Raw genomic sequence first — 18,853 nt, forward strand, 5'->3', positions numbered from 1 at the left:
ACGTAAACATATATAGAATTAAAAAATATACATATTTTTAACATGTCTTACTGCTTGAAAACTTAATTAAAGAAAAATATTTACAGAAACACTATTACCTTTTATTTTCCCTGATGATTGTCTTCATTAGATTTGGAGCAGAGTCGTTGAGCCAAGTGTTTATTTCCTTGCGCTATGTTCCCCACTCCTATCAGTATTAGATTAAAGTTAGAATCCTATGGTTGACAGAAATACATCAAATTTTTAAATGAATTCACCTCTGTAAACAATACATGCTAGGGTCCAATCTTGCAAGAACTGCTTGAGGTCCTCCTCAACATTCACACAGCTCTGTTCCTGAGAGAATCTATATTATGCTTTTATTGATTAGATTAGGTTAGAAATTTGCCTCGACACCATTGTTTTTTATTTAAAAAGATTAAGAATGTAACTGGAGCATTCGGCATATGACACAGTGTTGACTAGACTCGTGTAAGTTACAAAACGCATATCGTATGACACTGAGGAGTGGGGTGAGCATTAAGGAGAGGGACAGAGCAGAAGAAGCAGGTATGAAACCTCATATTTGTTGTTACGCTTTATTTTAGGTTAGAGGGCTTTTGCTCTGCGTGTACCAATCCATCATGTATTTATGTTTCTTATATGCATTTGCATACTTGTGCAGGTAACACAGATGTGAAATTTGAAAGATGGTCAATCTTTGCTCTATGGCTGCTTTTAAACTGCAGTTTTACAAAAAAAAAGAGCCAGACTCATGAATGTGACTGATGACGATAACAGTTTGTTACCATCCGTTTGAACTCCCTATACAGTGAAAATCTGTCTTGCAAATCTGACGTACCACAGAGAAAAGTGTTGCTCACATCACTGCCAAATTTAAAACAGCAGGTAATGGATCCAAAATTAAGCTTCAAATTTGTGAAAAATCACACTGTTCTCTCCACTGTCAAATGCTTCTGTTGTCCACTAAATGCAATGAAACCTCATGCCGCTCAAATGCGAACCGTGAATCAAATACCATTTCTCGGCCCTGGAAAACGTGACTGCTATCTTGTTGGGGATGTTAAATATATCGACACATGAATTTGTTTGAGCTGCAAAAGCATTCAATGTCTCAAATGCAGCCATGCCAGCACGAGGCCGCGGCCTACGCGCTGTCTGTCTGTTTAGTCAACTTCTTTTCCTCTCCTTTTGCGATGTTCGCTGTTGCTGGAATATATTTCACCGGGTTGTTGCCGGGATTTTCCACGCATCCCTCCACACATGGCGGACAACCAGGTGCTGTAAAGCGGCGTTGCCAACCGGACACCCAAGTCCACATGATGACGTTCAAATTTGACCGGCAACATACAATTCCGCCTTCTGTCTGGGGTGTGTGCACTCAGAACGGACGAGGAAGCGCTGTACAGCAGCCATGCCAGCCAACTATCTGAGGGGAAAAAGCATTTTCAAGGTGTAGGCATGGCTAGCTGAGTAACTGGACATCATAAATGCGCTGAATAAACAGTGATGCGAACAAAAGTGCTCAAGTTCTTCTATAGTGGGAGATGGGTGAAACCATGAAACCACTACTACATACCGTATTGGCCCGAATATAAGATGGCCCTGATTATAAGACGGCCCCCTCTTTTTCAAGACTCAAGTTTGAAAAAAAACGTAATTTTTACACTGAAAATAATTACAGTACGTCAGAAACAAATGATTATAACAATATATTTGAGAGAAAAGGCATGTTATTTTGCCTCATTCAAATCTAAAGTGCAATCATATTCGTAAATAAATTGCTTCTGGTTTTTGAAATGTAAATTACATCATTACTTCACCTCAGCTGCCGGTTAACCTGACCAATCTTCAACCCACTTTTCTCCAGATTGTCACTACGCTTCTCCATTTTCTGAAATCTCTTCTATTATTTTCTTGTCTTTTCCTTCTTACTGATATTTTTTATTTTTTCTTCTTCGTGCTACCGCTATTTTTATTTTTGTTCTTCGCGTTAAGGGTCCACTTTTGCCTGGGGAGTCAAATTCGGCATTCACTTCATTGATATCTGGCGCCATATAGCGTCGTGAATGGGTATAATGTCAAGACCCGGAATATAAAACGACCCCAATTGTTTCAGTCATATTTCAATACAAAAAACACCGTCTTATATTCGGGCCAATACGGTAGTTGGTTCTTTTTTACATGTCCAGCAATTATGCTTAAACATGTATAAACACATTTCTGAATTTACTTCACAGGCTTAGGTCCAAGCATGACATCTAAAATAGATAATCCTCCACCCTATGAAGATGCACTGCACCATCCCAAGTACGAACCCACCCAGCTGCAGCAAGGTTCAGCTGACCCGCTGCCTCCATCCTACAGTCCTGGCCCGGACATGTACGCTGGCCCACCTAGCTACTGGGGCACGGCCGGCATTTGGGCAGCGCCTGGCATCTCTCCATCTGCGATGGCCACCACAATACCCACTTTGTCTGCCGGGATGCCTGCAACCAACCCAAGTTAGGAGGAAATGTTACCGTGTCGTGCACTACACTTATTTCCGCATGCTAATACATGTTCTCTCCTCCTAATTTTGCAGGAGAAATGGAGGGCTTTCTGAGCACACAGTGGGAGAGTACATCTGTTCGACACGCTTTTATCAGAAAGGTAAAGGTGCTCATATGTGCACTATAGATCATTATATCTCAAATCTGACCATTTTGTGTGCTTGTTTGACAGGTGTACTTAATTTTAGCAGCTCAACTCACTGTCACCTTTTCAGTTGTGGCAGTCTTTACGTTTGTGTAAGTGTCGATGTGATACATGCCAAATAGCCCGGGTGGGGGCATGCACTGCGTACGTTCTGAGTGGTCTCTATATCTGCTCTTCTATAGTGAACCAGTCAAGATGTTTGTTATCAAGTATCCTGGAATCTATTGGGCATCCTTGTGAGTTCCAAAATAGTTACATTATTAGAGATTCTAACAATAGACATTCGCGTTTATGAATGAGAATTGAGGCAAATAAGTCCGAGTGGAGCACACTATTTGGCAGAAATGCTGTTGATTCATCCTCAACGAGCATTTAATTGTTCTGCCAGTGGTAGCAGTATGGATATTTGTTTAGTACATAAAATGAGTTAACATACGAATGTATTATGACACATTTTTGGGAATCACTGTTCGGGGGAAAACAACATTAAATTGTTCACTCCAACAAAGCATTGAAACAGAAGCTCAGAACGTTCAGGGGATTTTCCATGCTGCTATATTATTTTTAAAAAATACAATGAATTGATCTCACACATAGTTAACATAAATGAATGTTGTGAAATAACCTTCCTTTAATGTACCAGGGTGTTCTGCAAAGTAACAATTTCAGTGTTTTTTTTCTCTTTATAGAGTGGTTTACTTTATGGTTTACTGCATTCTCATCTGTTGCAAAGAGCCAAGGTACCCTGCCCCTGAAAATCAAGAACTGGTAAATGAGTTTGGATGTAAACATGCATTTATGACAATGTCTGTGTCTAGGAGGCGCTTTCCATGGAATCTGGTGCTGCTGGCAGTATTTGTAAGTTCTGGCGATTATACATTAGAAGCCATGTTTTTGTCAAGCAGAGCCTTATGGCAAAACAGAATTTTTTTCAAACTTATGACATAATATTTATGAATTTTCTTCTGCAGACTGTTGCACTGTCTTACATGTCTGGAACAATTTCAAGGTTTGCCTATGACTATATATATATTATATATATATATATATATATATGACATATATATATATATATATATATATATATATTTTTTTTTTTTTTAAACCTACACCGTCATTGTGATGTATGTTCTGCTGTTAACCAAAATATGTATCTTTTTTCCCAGCTATTATGAAACAAAAGCGGTCTTTCTTGCAATGGGAATAACAGCGTTAGTTTGTGTCACTGTCACAGTCTTCTGCTTTCAAACCAAGGTAGATGCAAGTACAAAGAATCTCTGTGTGTGGCCCAGCAGCCTGTGGTTTGTCACACAAAGTCTTTGTTGGCAGTGTAAAACAACTCCTTTGTCTCACATTACAACTGTGAAGCGTGTTCCATTTAAATATTGATGAGATTTTGGGGAACAATGTGAATCCATCTTTCTGCCTGATACAAGAGAGATGAAAAACAAAAGTCACATTCTTTGTTTTGCGTAGCTCCTTATCCACTCCTTTCGAAAGGTTTCTGCCTCATTACAATACAAATTTAAATGCACCTTCAAGCCGTGCCGTTCACTTTTATGCTGCCATTCGAAATGCTTCTCTTCACAGGTTGACTTCACTTCATGTGGGGGATTTCTCTGTATTGCCGCAATTCTGCTCGTCATCATCGGGACTGTGACAGCCATCGTGCTCTCGTTCCACTACGTAAGGGCTTCTTTTATGACGGATTCTGTCTACTCATGTTTCTCTGAGATGAAAGCAGTCGCTCAGAGGGGTGCATCCGTGTGACCAATTAAGCATTCAGAGGCCTTTTTCTTGTGTCGCTGAACAGGTACCATGGCTTCATATGCTCTATGCTGCCGTTGGCGCAATCATTTACACCTTGGTAAGGTTGAGATTCACTCTGTTCAGTTGGCAAACTGCTGAAATCCCTGTTAAGTGAAAACAAATGTCTTCTAAATTTGATACACCACAGAGAAGAGTATTGTCAGTCATGAATTAATTAAAATGTATTATTTTTTAAAAATGGTATTTAAAATGAGGCTTTGAAATCCTGACAATTCAATCCATACTCACCTGTTCTCTGAAACTGTTCACCTGTCCACTACCACTGCATACTAGTCCTGGAAAATTTGATGTTATTTCATTAGCATCATACTTATACAATATGTCTTATTTGTGACGCCATAAATAAGTATCTGCTTAAAGCCTTCAGTGGCTGGAATGTAATTTATCCCATTTATCTTGGTTTTTCCATGCCGTGACAACAAGGCGCTCTTATGCCCGCACGTAACCTTCCATCCATCCACTAGCTGTCAAGCTGCAAAAGAGAGAAACACATTTCTGATTTCACTTTACAGAGTGTTCAGTCTGTGTTCTAGGCTGAGACCAAGTGAAAACAAATATTTCAGCAGTGAAAAATGTTCAGACATCCTCTCCTCAGGCAACATAACTTCTTTTCGGGTGACTAATCTTGTAATTTTCTTTCTGTTAGTTTTTAGTATACAACACGCAGCTTCTCATCGGAAACCGGGAGTTGGCTTTAAGCCCAGAAGAGTACGTTTACGGAGCACTGTCACTCTACATTGATATTGTTCACATTTTCCTCTTCATGCTCCAAATCGGTGGTTCAGCTACTGAATAAGCTCTTGGAGAGAGCACAACATGTCCTCTTGGAGCTTGGACTAACATTATCCTGCGTTACCTAACTATTGTAAAGTATGCTCTGTACGTATTTCAATGTTGCACTTGCTGTTTTGCCGCCAACACTTGAGCACTTTGCATTATTCCTGTCATGTATGAAGAAAGGCTGCTGACATTTGAAGAAACCAAAACATCCATTCGGTATGTTGCTGATAATGTATCTTCACCAAGTTAGTGCGGGTAAATCATGAGAGAAACAAAAGAATCTGGTGATTTATGCTTTGAAAAATATTTTTATTCGCCATGATTTGTTCTTTTTCTTTTGATTAAAAAAAAAGACTCGTTGAGTTACAGGCATATTGTAGGAGACCACAATGGTTAGTTGGAGGTAGTTAGGATTTCTGTATGGTAACTACTGGTAGTTATCTCTCTTATGAAGAGATCCTGACCAGTTGACTAGTGCATTTTACCAATCTAACTCGAGTGCACGTCTCCTCTCTCTCAGCTGTTGTTTGTTGTTAAGACATCTGTTCACAACGATCAATAAATGTCCCTCTTGTTGCACTGACTCCAATCTCATAGTAAAACTTAATCCCAGTGTCACGTTAGTGTCTTAAAGAGGGGCACTAACCCATTAAATCAACATTGTGAATTAGTAATTTCCCATCACCGTTATGTGAGTTCTTAATAATCTGGTGTTAAAAAGTTGGCTTGACAGTTTCAAGGGGTCAGCCGTTTGGGATCACGGGGGAACATGGAGGTCTGGCGCACGTTGTGGAGCCCCAGGTACAGCATGCAGACTCTCTCCAGGCCTGCAAGGAACAATAATAAAGTTACAACAACACAATTTGATCACAATGCATTCAGATATATTTTTATTCTCCAGAAAAGAAATTCTGGTGTTCCAGCGGCGCACAGCAAGTGTTGAAAAAAATACCAACGACTACAAATGATCAGAATAAAAAATGTACACAATGAAACTGTTATGCAGAAATAAACATTAATTTTGAGGTATGAAAATGGATGTAATGTATCGCAAATTCATGTGTATAGTATTCCGTACCAATGCCTCCACCGCCATGTGGGGGGGCACCAAAGCGGAAGGAATCAATGTATGCCTTGATCTTCTCCAGATCTGTGAAAAAAAAATCGAAGGTCACACATGACTATTTTCCATCTTTCATCCACAGAGCGTGGCTCCAATGATTCACAGTAATTTGTGCATTTGTTTTGTTCCCCGCTGTCCCCTGCAGAGGGAGACAAACCTCATGAGCACCTCACATCACGAAACAATGCTTGCTGTGGCTCTGGCGTGGGAAACATTGGTGCTCCAAGATTTCCAAAACAGACAGATGGGTCACGTAATTTGCAGATGAGGTGACCAATTATTGGATAAAAACCAAGCTTTTTTAAAAATTATATTTTTTTTATTTCATTATGCTCATTACATAATGAGATTAATTCATACAAAATAAAGACATTCATTTTAGTTAGCCCACTGTAGAAAAAAAAAATCAAAGTGAATACTATAGAGGTCTGGATCATGCAATTGCTCGGTGGGGCTGGGCCATACCGTGATGCCCCAATTCTTACCAATCTGGTGATACGTGGCCCGTTCGGTCAGCAGCTGAGCGTCGTGAATTCTCTGAGCTCCGGACAAGATTTCCTCTCCACGCATGAACATGTCATAGGAGTTGGAATTTTTCTGGGATTAAAAACATAAGAAAAAAAAGATAAGCAGGCACATTACTCACAGTGAAGCAGGGAACAGTAGTTCTGTGTTTTGAGTTCATGAGACACTTACGGGGTTGTTGGGATCAGGCATGGTGTAGAAAGGTCTCACAGCCAGCGGATATTTGTCCAGAACATAGAAATCAGTATCATACTAGTGGGTGGGAAAAATATATTAATATATTGACGAGATGGGATGTCGTGGAGCCTGTCTGAAGTTACTCTGGGTGACAGGTAGGACACCCAGTGAACACATTTGAACCTACCTTTTCCTTGACAAGGCGGCCGAGTAGTTTTTCATTCGGCGTGCTACAAAAATGTAAATTTATCAGTGACTCATTCATTCCAACCTATGGAAATATATTTTGTACAGCTTCCCGGGTTCAAACATTTTAGCTTTCATCTAAATGTGATCATTTCTGACCTTAGGTCTTCCTCATCGCCCATTTCCACCCCGGCCTCACGCAGCATCGCCAAACCCTCTTTGTACTCCAGTCTCAGAGTGGGCTCCAGAAACTTGAAAGGCTCGCTAGGGAACTGCTTGTTTACAGTCTGGATCTCAGTCTGGAAGCTGATGCAAATAGACTTGCGTTACTCCGACCCAGTAATTGCTCAGCCCTCCATCACTTCATGCTGAATAAGCAGATCTAGTTGAGTGGGTAATTTTGTTTATTTACTACCGAACGCCACCAGTAGGGGGCACTGAAACCACATGGAACATCAGCGCATTGACCGTTTAGCAGCTTTCCACACAGCTGACAAAAGCCAGACAGCCCATAACATCTGAACTGGCAAAATAGTTCTGTCAGAAAATAAAATATCAAGTTTTTCCATACAAGGAGCTTGTCAAGATCGATCTTGTTTCATAGAAGCAAAATATTGTGGCAAGCATCTCCTCACCATTCATTGTGATCAGACAACACAAGAGGTTTGACTGAGGCCTCAATTCATTTGAAAATTCAAATGACCATATCAGTAAGGTAGTAACACTTACTTGTCTCTCAGTCCTTTAAAGATCTGGACCATGGTGTCAGTGATGGAGTCAATGACCTCATGGTAATGGTAATTGAAAGCCATCTCAATATCCAGACCCACAAACTCGGTGAGATGACGATGAGTGTTGGAGTCCTCTGCTCTGAAGACTAACAAGCACAACAACTTTAATCAAATGATTAAAATATTCCTTCAAAACTTCCAGCTGCTGTGTTAAAATACTCTATTAAAAGGAAGGAAAAAAAACCTCACCATAAAAAGTCTGTGACTGTTAATTAGCTTGGCGTAAAAATATATTTTCAGAAGCAGGCTACTGTTTTCTATTAGGGATTCAATTCGTATGTGATTGTGAAGCACTACGACGTTTTTCATTTTGACTGGCAGGTACCTTTATGATGACTGACACAACTGCGACCATAACGTACTAATAATTAGCCGCCAACCATAATTAGCCACTAATTGCTGCTTGCCATCAGGAGAATGGCTCCTAATGTATGCAATTCACATAGGTGTGAGGCTATTAAAAAGCTGCATCAATAAACGCCTCACAGCAACATCAACAATATTTTTCCGAAAGGACTGTGTGTCTCTAAAAGTCAGATGCAAACACTGTTAACTGGACTTCCAACTGGGGCTGCAAATCAGGCAAAGCAGATGGGCATGAAAGGTACAACTTTGACACATTTAAGCCTGCTTCTGTAGACGACTTCAGTCCAGAATCCACAAAGCTGAAACCATCTGACCCCTGAATAATAACTCAAACAGGCATTACATCTGCTCCTCTGCGACCTAGACCTATGCTATGTTTACATAAAAATCCGTCCTCAGTGGACGGCGCTACAGAAGCCGGCTGCCAAAGTGCTGATCCCAAATAGTCCCGCTGTAACTACGGCAACCGCGGTACAGTGTACTCAAGCCTTAGATACAGTGATGACCTTAAGTCCTTTGATTTCTCTTGTGAACTGAGAAGAAAAAAAACCAAGGCTGGCTCATCCTGGTGGTGTTATATTAATCTCGAATGGTTCATAACATCAGGTCAAGAATACAAGAAGGACATGCCTACTTGTATAAACTGACTTTACAGAACCGGACTGCGTTGTCGTGTCAGTTAATATTGTATGGGCAATGAGACTTTATTCTTTTTTTACCTGGACCCACACAGAAGACCTTGTCAAAGTCAGCACAGATGCACATCTGTTTATACAGCTGGGGAGACTGGGCCAGGTAGGCACTGGTCTTAAAGTAAGACACAGTGAAGACGTTGGCTCCACCCTCACTGGCAGCTGGAGTTGGAATAAAGAAGGTTTGGATTAAATTTGAGCAAACACAAAATCTGTCTTAATTTGTTTCTGAAAAGTAGCCCACAAAGCAGTAAGTCAGACATAACGTCTGTAGTTTCATTTGACGCAGATGTTTTTTATCTAATATTTACACGCCTACAAAAGTAGCGTGAGGGCTCATGTAATGTCGTAAACAACTGTTACGTGTCAAGGGTGTTGGCAAACAGGAAGGTGTGGTTTTTGCAACAAGTACGTTGTGCGGATTTACAGTTGCCGCTCTAATAAAGAGCGCCACGTTTGAATGGCGAGGCACGGAGCAATCATTTTCATTGGCTCTTGAAGCAAGCAAGAAGTGAAAGTGTTGCGCAATAGCACACTGTGTTGCGTGACAAACCCCGGCATGTTCAATTCGTTACTCAATTGTGAGTTTGCAACTTTAGATCTTGAAACAATATCCAGTTTGGTCCTGAACAAATGCATTGTAATTTAAACCACAGCTAATGTCAGAACTATGATATCCTTATAAGTAACAGTGACTATAATAAGACGTTGAAACAGTTCCAAATGTGTGCTGAAAACAGAATACTAAGCAATCCATAATTCTTGATGTTAACAGTTAAGACATCCACTTGGCAGAGTAATTCTTTTTAAATAAGTAGCAGGACTCCGAGAAGAATGTTGAAGCCCCTGTCCAATTAATGCCATGATGTCAAAATGTTGATTCATGCGGGCATACTATCTCATTCAGTAAAACAGGTTGATCAGCTTCTTACGGCTCCGCCATCAAGTAGAGGCAAAGAAATTGTACCGCTCATACTTGAAAACTAACTTTACAGTTTTCAATAAGGCAATGACTTACATTTCACATGCGGATAGTGATATAGAAAGTGTATTGCTCGTAAAACCTATCTCTGATTTCCCAGGAGATCAAAGAACCACTATGTATGAGTGTGTGTGCGTGTGTGTGTGTGTGTGTGTGTGTGTGTGTGTGTGTGTGTGTGTGTGTGTGTACCTGATATGATTTTAGGTGTCTGAATCTCCACAAAGCCCTTTTTAGTGAGGGTATCTCTGAAAAGTTGGCACACTCCTGACTGCAGACGAAAGATCGCCTGGCTGGTGGTTGTCTTTGAGAGAGACACAAGCAAACATGACGACAATGTAATTGCTTAGCAATGCAAAAACTGAAACCAAAGCATGGGGTAAAAGGAGCAGGTAAAATAAATACATAAATGACTACATTGGGACACAAATAACGGTAGTGTGGAAACACCCCTCCCGCCAAAGCGCGACAGTTTGATATAGCAAGTCAAAACGTAACTGAACACTCCCCCACAACTCCATCCACGAACCAACAACTTGTCCTGCTTTCAAAGCCAGATATTAAACAGGCTCATGAATGACAGACCTCGCCCTTTTAGTGGTCTGCCGTTCCTTTATTTGAAACGATTTTTTTCCCCTTTCTTACTCTTGGTAACGCACCTCATCCTCTGTCCGTATTTCTGACTGATGGGTGACAGAATGAAAAGGTGATTGTTTTTTATTATTTATTACACGGTTACTTGTGCAGTTTCTCTTTAATCACATTTCTTGGGACAAATGTATTCTAGATGAAGGGAAAGGTATATTCATGAAAACAAGCGATCAATATTACATCCTGACAAACACCGCTAACACTTGAAAGGAGCACAAAGGACCTTGTAGTCCATACACACTTCATCCTGTTGGATGTTCATGTTGAAATCACTGACCGAAGAACGATTTGAGTTGTTGTATTTGGGCAAAGTGCTCCCGAGCATCAGCCAGAAAAAGAACAGACGAATCATTTTGACACACTTTTTAAGGGGGACAAACAAAGCTAACACATCAAAATTTGCTCTGTATGGTGTAACCTGCTTAACCTATATGAACTGAACTTGAACTTACAGAAACATTCAGCTACCGTGAACTAGTTCTTAAACAGAAGCAAACAACCCAGAAGCTGTCCCGAGTGGGACTATCGGAAAAAGTCACTTCCTGTCAGAACTACACCTCAAATCAGTGGGTGTTCGTTCGGGTTGTGACCAAAGAGCGTCAGTTCTCAGTTTCACTACAGTTCAGAGCTGCACAAAATAAACTTGACGCAGACGGAACTGTCTGTGCTGTGGTGGCAATGTACCACAGACAAGTTTCATGTTGTGAAAAACGTTTGTCTGGACGCTCACGCCCTTTCACTACTTTTAGCCACTCATCTAGCCGTTATTTCAAACAGAATAAATGAATTCTGGGATGTTACATGAGCTGGTCTCTGCCGCATTAGTGTCATGAATTATATATGATGATAAGGCTGTGCGATTTAAGCTAAATGCAAAAAGAATAAACAAGATCCAATATTATGGGAGCAAAACACTATTTATGAAGAGAGGTTGGGAGATTTATTACACAATGTCAATGTGAATGGACGTAAGAATAACTATAGACTCCATCTGCTCAACAACAGAACAACAGCTTCGCCCAACTAATTTGCACAATCTAAATTAAATCAAGTAAACCTTTTCCACTGTGGTCGAAAAGAAAGCACATTGTATCTAAGGAGAGTCTTTAGCAAATGTTTTATGGCCTCCTTTTGCAGAGTGTGTCTGCCAGTGTGAGAACCACTTTATAGCTTCACTGGACCCTGACGTGTCCATGGACTTAAAGTGCAGAGCGTTACAGGAACAGGTGTTCTTATGAGACACGGTACTTGAGGCTGTGGTGTGAACGCTTTCCTGCACCATGTGCATGTAGAAGGCACGAATCATAAACATTTCAAGTCTTTGTATCTGTAGTTGTTCAAGATTCCACTCACACAGATGTGTAGCATCAGCACATTAAATAACAAATAATGAATCGGAGCGCTGGGTGATTTAATACACGCATCTTCACTTTAAAGCAGTGATACCCCCGAACCTCTGCTTTGTTGTGAACTATATTTGATTCAATTTTTCACTGTCTTTTAATCGGGGAAGCAAAGTGAAAAGACCTTCATGGAAGGAAACTCAATCAAAATAGAGGTTTACAATGATGGCAATGAAAGCGATATTTGAACAGCGTTGCCATGGTTACCTTGGAAAGAAACTTCATGCATTGCTTTTTTAAGTAACTTAGATGCTTTACAACTGATGATTTGATTTCAAAAGTAACTGCGGCGAATGGCATATTATTGTAGGTTGCATTCAACAGGTATCGACAACCTTGCTTAATATGAAAATGGCACCAGATTTTGCTGCCTTTCTCAATTGGAAGGGTTTTTTTTTTAATGTTTAAGAGTATCCTTTGCTTTTATTCAATATTAAGTAAAGGCACTATTTTTTGACTGAGCATAATTGTTTAAGAAAAATTATTTTCTGGATTTCACTGAACAAATCCATTTATTAAAAATGTAAATACTGTAACGACAGTGTTTCTAGAGCTAGTATATATTTTTTAATAAAAGCGGTCAAATTTTTACCTGACATATGGACAGAATAATATTTAATGGCAAAACATAACATTTCTAATGGACATTGATTATAAATATAATAATTTCCTTTGTGGAACTCCTGCACTCACATTCTGGTGGGACTTTCTCGTGAAGCTTGACTGCAGATGTGGTGCTAATCACGATTTTTCTGGACAGTGTTTTTGAAGCTCGATAACACATGGACAACCGAACAGGGTGCAACAATCCCAAATGTTCCTTTTTTTTAGCTGACAGAAACTCACAGTGAAAAAGCAAATATTACTGGAAAATCTACACATTTTGGAATAACGCTTTATCGGCATTTACTGATTTTGGAAACTACCACAAACCAAATAGATCATGTAAACCATCCATATTAAATAAGGTCAACTACATTAAGCAAGTTGACAAGCGTTGATATCACAGATAAAGCAATCGTTTACAGAGCTGAACATGTTGCCGTTTTTACACTGTCAAAAGAGATGAGACGTGACTTTGACAGAAAACCTCAGACTGATTGATTATCTCTCTTCATTGGAGTTGAAGAGAGGCAACAACTTACCCTGAGATCAATCACTCTGTTGTCCAGTCTGGTGTCCTGGTTGACAGTAGCTCTGCCCTCCTGTGGGAAGACCAAAAAAAAAAGCCATTTTATCTGATTAAATAATGAAACAGAGTTCTGCTTCTCCATTGTTATTTTACCAGCTGGTGGAAATGTATGATTATTTTCAGAAAAAGTAATACTGATCATGAAAATCATATCCTGTTAAATATCAGTCGGAGACAAAAGCGAGCCACCTTAGATTTTTTTTTTTAACTCCGCATTAGTTTGCAAAGAATGGTAATAGATTTGTTCCATATGGCAGACAAATGGAACAAAAGACACCTGGAAATCTGGTAGCAAAAGAACATAAATGAAAGAGTAAATTTTTCATCACAGGAGGAACCACAGCTTCCAGGGTCATGCATGTCGAGCTTCCTCAGACGACCCGCTGGGCTTTGCGTTAATAGCCTGTGTAGCCACATCCTGCTCCCAACAGCCCAGCACAGGGGGACAAAGGGTTAGACAGGCGGTCAGACAGACTGTTCAGGCCTCGGTCTCCCAGGACAGCATTTGTGCCATTCAAGCATGCAACGGGCATCAGATATCCCAGCAGAAAACACCTGCGATGCTGCTACAGCTGCAGACACCCGGCCTGGTGGCCAAACAAAAATGAGCCATCGGCTGCCAAAAGGCGTTTTTCATTTTTATGGTGTCAAAGTATGATAAAAGTGAATATAGCAAAGCACGGGATTGTAGCAACTACAACGTGTTATTCAGATCGAATAGCCAATTCATAGTGAATTAAAAACAAAGGCTCAGAACCATTCAACTGCAGATGAATTTCTAAATAGACCAATTTCTTTTTATGAAGGCAACCAACAGAGCTTTGACTTTTTCCACTTCAGATTATAAATTGTCAGCAATACTGCATTTCAAGAAAAGAAAAGAAAAAGAAGAGCAGAGATCATTTATTCTTTGCAAATATCATCCCAGAACGTTGGCTTCATCTGATGTTTAACTTTACACAATTCGCAAAAGTATCCGGAAATGTAAACCTCGCAAAGCTGCAGTTAAGATCATGGCAGAAACTCCAAATGCTGTTGCTCTGGCATCATTTCCACCAGCATCACAGAAACTTCAACACATATAAAGTAAATGCAGATACTTTGTTTTGGCCAATTAAGAACTATTGATGGACAGCCACATCAATAAAACGCATTCTATGATAAACTATTTGCATTTTGAATCCTAACATCAACCACAGAAATGCGCACTGAACACACCTATGGTTATTGTGCAAGTGTAAAAGCATCTAACTATTCAACAATAGCACACACAACAAACAATTATGATTCTCTGTGCAAAAGGCTACACTTCCTTTTGAAATCACATATTCTGAATGGAAAAGGGATCATAAAACCTTCATGAACAGATTAAGACAAATTCAGGTTTAAATGTTTTAACCTCAGATCAATTTGTTTGTTTGTTTTATTGACTCACTTCTAATAATGAATACCAAAAAAAAAAAAAAAATTAAATAAAAATCACATCCGAAATATGTGAAATTCCCCATCTTTGTTAGTCATACTGTACTGGATATAGCCCGGAAAGCACACTCAAACAACAAGGTTGTTTATCCAGTGTTTCGATTGACATTCCCTACTAATCCTCACCTCATCCCCCTCTCCTTCAGGCCTAACAGCATCTTCCAACTGGAGGGGGAGACGGGCCTCAGCCTGGCTGATGACGAAAATCTGGAAGGAGGAAAAAGTATATATAAATATAAAATCTTTCACTTGCAAGTTCATTTAAGAGCAAAAAAAAATTCTGCACAGTGCAGTCACTCAGTGCAACTTTTTAATTAGTTGTCACCATGAATAGTTAGTTTTTGTTGTGGTTGTTTTTTGGTGGATTTGGAATGACACGTAGGACAACATAGTACCTCAATAATATTAAAACTTTATTTTTGTGAAAAAAATGCACAAAATGGGCTAAATGTTGATTTTCGGTTCAGCAGTTTTGTGCCATCGAACAGGATTTTTTTAATGCATGAAAGCACCCCACACGGGTTGGAAGAGAAATCATAGTATGGGGGTTATTTTGTAGTTTCCTTCAAACTAGGACTGTAACTAACAATTATTTGAATATCAATTAATCTGTTGATTATTTGGGAGATTCATCGGGTTTAACAGTCATGTTTTAATTTCCATCCCTTCATATAAAAACAAAAACAGGACAGTATTTCAAACTGACAGTGCAGAAAATGCACAAACAAATGAAATATCCTTCAGTTGCTGGTTTGGCCCGCAACATGTCAGACATTACTCAAAAATGTTGAGCATTGTTTTCCAAATGAGATGCAGATGCTTGCAAATGGTTTACTTTGACACAACAGAATGATACGTCACGTTATCTCTGACCATTTATACAACAGAAAAGGCACAGTCTTCCTGCATGTCCTTCAGCTTTGTGTTCAATTAAACAGACCTAGATTTTACACTGAATTATCAATTTTTGAGTAAAATGAGATAATATCATCACTATTTCAAGGTTTTAGAATTTGGTGAGGTTTATTTGCTTGTGTGCTAGGCGATTTTTCGAATGTTGCCTCACTAAGGTTGGGGTACACTGCCTTCTCACATTTTTAGCATCACACTGTTAAACTCGAGCAATATGTACCACCGGTAGACAACAATAGCTTGACAGAGTCTACCCTCTCAATGTGAAGCTCCACATCCTGCTGGGAACAGCTCTCGATCTTCTGGTCCACTTTCCTCACTGATGCTTCCACGTCGACAATACTCTCCTTGCTGATGCTGGTGTGGGAAAGTGGAATAATAAAGAATAAATAACCGGGCACAAAGAAAGACATTGAATATAATCTGCGTGGGTGAATCTCTGCATGATAGCATTTTTTTTGCATTAAAGTGGAACTTTGGTTTGACATGTAATGTGCCACAGAGTGTTATGGCTATTTCAAGTGACTGCGGGGGCTGACACCAGTGTTGGAAAATAAAAATGTGGCTGCTTACATTAGTCACAAATTAAAGGGTTGCAGAGGAGCAAAAGAGTGTTTTACTCTCTCCATTTTCCAACATCATAATCATGCAAGCAAGGAAAAAAAACATGATACAAACATTCACCATCCAAAATTGATTTCTATCTTTACGCTCAATATTTCTTCAAGCTTTTAGAAAATATATGCGTATGGCGTCTTATGGAATACTGCTGAACCGTGACCGCCCAGTTCCAAAGCCGAAAATCTTACAGATGAGCTGTTGCCGTTCCACTGCTAATATTGCTGTTTTTGGACAAATGTACTTTGCTGACCAAACCAAAATTATTTTCAGGAGACCTGTTAGAATCGTAGTTTAAAAAAAAAAGTAAGTCAGGAGAACTATGATGAAAGACCGATCCTGCTACATTGGAATCCAAACTAAATGGGGTCAAAAATGAGATGACAAATTTCAGTTACTGATTGGAATCCAATTGAAAAAGGTTAAAAGGTATCTCGGTTGACTCATACAATGCGTAATCATCATAATCCAGCTAGAGCAGTAGGCGGTTTCGATGACATTTCCAAAACAAAGTGGCGTCTACCCAGGAACCTCAAGCTTTGTCATGATGAGCATCACAGCAGGTTAAGCAGTTCAAAACCAGGCATGATGCATTTTAATCCTTCACTTCACTTTGTTCCATTAAGTTAATAAGGGACGGAACGCTGAGGCGCAAGCACCCCTACTGGTCCCAGAACAGCTGCTACCCATAGCCCATTGACGCCGAGTGGACGAGTTAGTTAAATAAATACCACATTAATGACTTCCGCTTCAGGGCCCAGAGGCTGACAATAATTCAGGATACATGAGCTAAACGGTGATTTCAAAACAAGCCAGAAAATCGGAAAGACCTCAGATTACATGTGCACATTTTTCCCGAAGACCTTTCAATAGCATTTCACCACGACCGACGTGCTGAAATGGAAATGCCGTTGCAGAGCCTGATGATCACCTAATTAAACTGTGGAACTGAGAGGAGGATGACATTCAATCTACAGAATGAAGATTAGCCAGTAATATTGCCACTGCCCTGAACAGTGACAGGATTTACTTGTAATCCAGAGACTTATGTTGTCAGTCATCAAAATCAAATTTTGCGATGCAACGGGATCAATCGTAGCACCTGTTTTTTGAGATTTGGCTATGTGAAACGCTTAACATTTTGACCCAATTGATCAAGGTAGGCGTGTAACCAAAACCGATGTGAACCGGAAAATTGTTTTTTGTTGTAAAAGGTATGAGTGCATTGAATCGAACAAATCGTTCCACTTTGAAATATATCAAGATCTGTTATTGTAGAGAGGAAATGACACATTTAAGGTGAAGCTGAATCACAAAATGATTGCATGGACAGTTTATGTAAGTGAGAGGAATTAAAGGAAGGTGAATGAATCCTGAAATGTCATGCTTAGGCTAAAAAAGGTCAAAACTGATATATTTAGACTTAGGTTAACCGAAACATGCTCAACAAGCCTCGTAAGATGCCTTAGGATATATTTTAGTCATTTAAAACTCAAGCAATGCTCATCACTTAAAGGGGAAGTCAAGTGAAGAAAAAATATTTGGAATGATGTTGTGTAGGCCACCCACTAGCCCAACCACGGCATTCTGATTAATATCGTGTTAGTGGAATACAAATGAAGCATTAAAATCGAATTGTTTTTATTTATCTAAGGGGCGGGCGGCCATTTTGCCACTTGCATTTCGACTGAAAAGAGTTGCTCAGGGCTCAGGTAACTATCAATCATGGCTCACCTGTTTGCGGGGTTTCAATTATTTTCAATTCAACAATTTCAACAATGGTGTGGTCACTGGAATTTTTCAGCACAATATATGAAATGAGTGTGTGGGTGGTGTGTGTTTTAAAGCAGTTCATGAATTTCTCATGTAAACATAAGACAAATGATCGGGCGACCCTCGGTAACTGCTCACAAGATGAATGATGCTTGGCTCTCAAAGGATTTGGCCTGCGAAGTACCACTTTGCTGTATCTTCCATCTCAACAGGAACCACTCCATTAAAAAGCTGCCCTATCCTACACTGTTAACAGCTTTTGTGGTCAAGTGAAAAATGATTGATTTCCTCGGCCCACGCCTCTCTCAGAATGTGTGAAAATGAATCGGCGGACAATTAGTACCCAGGATTTTCCCACCATTGTTTCTGGCGTCTCCAACAGGAAACACAGTCTCCGTACTCACTTTGCTGCAAACTTGACCATCTGCTTGCTGGCACGATCTCCCACTGCGACCAGTGCCTGCACGTTGAACTGCTGTTGGCGCAGCACCAAAAAACACTGCTTCCCTACAGACAAAAAAGTGATCATGCCAGAACGCAAAGATTAACGGCCGTTGTAAAGGTGCTGTGTTCATCCAGACAATGCAGGCTTGGTCAGTCAAAAGGTGATGTATGACACAGTGCCCAATTGAATCTTTTTTGTCATCTCCAGGTGAAGTTGTGAATGGTACATTCT

The 18,853-nt window shown here is 39.9% G+C and overlaps 2 protein-coding genes and 1 long non-coding RNA gene across 9 annotated transcripts in view; 1 reads left to right on the top strand and 2 right to left on the bottom strand.

Moving 5' to 3' along the window:
* The window catches only part of LOC127611181 (uncharacterized), a 124,461-nt gene that overhangs the window by 5,736 nt on the left and 99,872 nt on the right, over positions 1 to 18,853 (bottom strand). The window lies entirely within an intron of this gene.
* On the top strand, positions 126 to 6,013 carry LOC127611153 (protein lifeguard 3-like). 7 transcript variants are annotated; one of them, XM_052081519.1, is made up of 12 exons: positions 146 to 549; positions 2,241 to 2,504; positions 2,585 to 2,652; positions 2,725 to 2,789; positions 2,880 to 2,933; positions 3,387 to 3,437; positions 3,519 to 3,555; positions 3,669 to 3,706; positions 3,864 to 3,951; positions 4,288 to 4,383; positions 4,511 to 4,564; positions 5,174 to 6,013. In XM_052081519.1, exons 1-12 carry the CDS (start codon positions 495 to 497, stop codon positions 5,321 to 5,323), a joined length of 1,020 nt encoding a protein of 339 aa, XP_051937479.1. In that variant the 5' UTR covers positions 146 to 494; the 3' UTR covers positions 5,324 to 6,013. The 7 variants fall into 7 exon arrangements, 6 of the variants coding, with proteins under 6 accessions (XP_051937477.1, XP_051937480.1, XP_051937479.1 ...); XM_052081518.1 differs by having other exon boundaries at positions 148 to 549; positions 3,516 to 3,555; XM_052081517.1 differs by having other exon boundaries at positions 144 to 549; positions 3,387 to 3,555.
* Positions 5,596 to 18,853, bottom strand: part of dars1 (aspartyl-tRNA synthetase 1) — a 22,973-nt gene continuing 9,715 nt past the window's right edge. Inside the window, exons 6-18 of the mRNA XM_052081482.1 lie at positions 18,582 to 18,684; positions 16,041 to 16,143; positions 15,001 to 15,081; positions 13,346 to 13,405; positions 10,339 to 10,450; positions 9,195 to 9,329; positions 8,048 to 8,195; positions 7,478 to 7,624; positions 7,320 to 7,362; positions 7,127 to 7,207; positions 6,916 to 7,027; positions 6,386 to 6,457; positions 5,596 to 6,134 (exon numbers count right to left, since the gene is read on the bottom strand). Of these exons, the coding sequence (XP_051937442.1) occupies positions 6,043 to 6,134; positions 6,386 to 6,457; positions 6,916 to 7,027; positions 7,127 to 7,207; positions 7,320 to 7,362; positions 7,478 to 7,624; positions 8,048 to 8,195; positions 9,195 to 9,329; positions 10,339 to 10,450; positions 13,346 to 13,405; positions 15,001 to 15,081; positions 16,041 to 16,143; positions 18,582 to 18,684 (1,289 nt within the window). The 3' untranslated portion in view covers positions 5,596 to 6,042. The remainder of the gene's footprint in view (positions 6,135 to 6,385; positions 6,458 to 6,915; positions 7,028 to 7,126; positions 7,208 to 7,319; positions 7,363 to 7,477; positions 7,625 to 8,047; positions 8,196 to 9,194; positions 9,330 to 10,338; positions 10,451 to 13,345; positions 13,406 to 15,000; positions 15,082 to 16,040; positions 16,144 to 18,581; positions 18,685 to 18,853) is intronic.

Source organism: Hippocampus zosterae, chromosome 12 (assembly GCF_025434085.1).
Source record: "Hippocampus zosterae strain Florida chromosome 12, ASM2543408v3, whole genome shotgun sequence".
NCBI classification, from domain to species: domain Eukaryota; kingdom Metazoa; phylum Chordata; class Actinopteri; order Syngnathiformes; family Syngnathidae; genus Hippocampus; species Hippocampus zosterae.

Bases quoted from the DNA above. Each gene is read 5' to 3' on its own strand.
- LOC127611153 (XM_052081517.1), top strand. From the start codon at position 495: ATGACACTGAGGAGTGGGGTGAGCATTAAGGAGAGGGACAGAGCAGAA. The intron at 2,653-2,724 runs GTAAAGGTGCTC...CTTGTTTGACAG, and splicing joins GACACGCTTTTATCAGAAAG to GTGTACTTAATTTTAGCAGC. The intron at 2,934-3,386 runs GTGAGTTCCAAA...TTCTCTTTATAG, and splicing joins GGAATCTATTGGGCATCCTT to AGTGGTTTACTTTATGGTTT.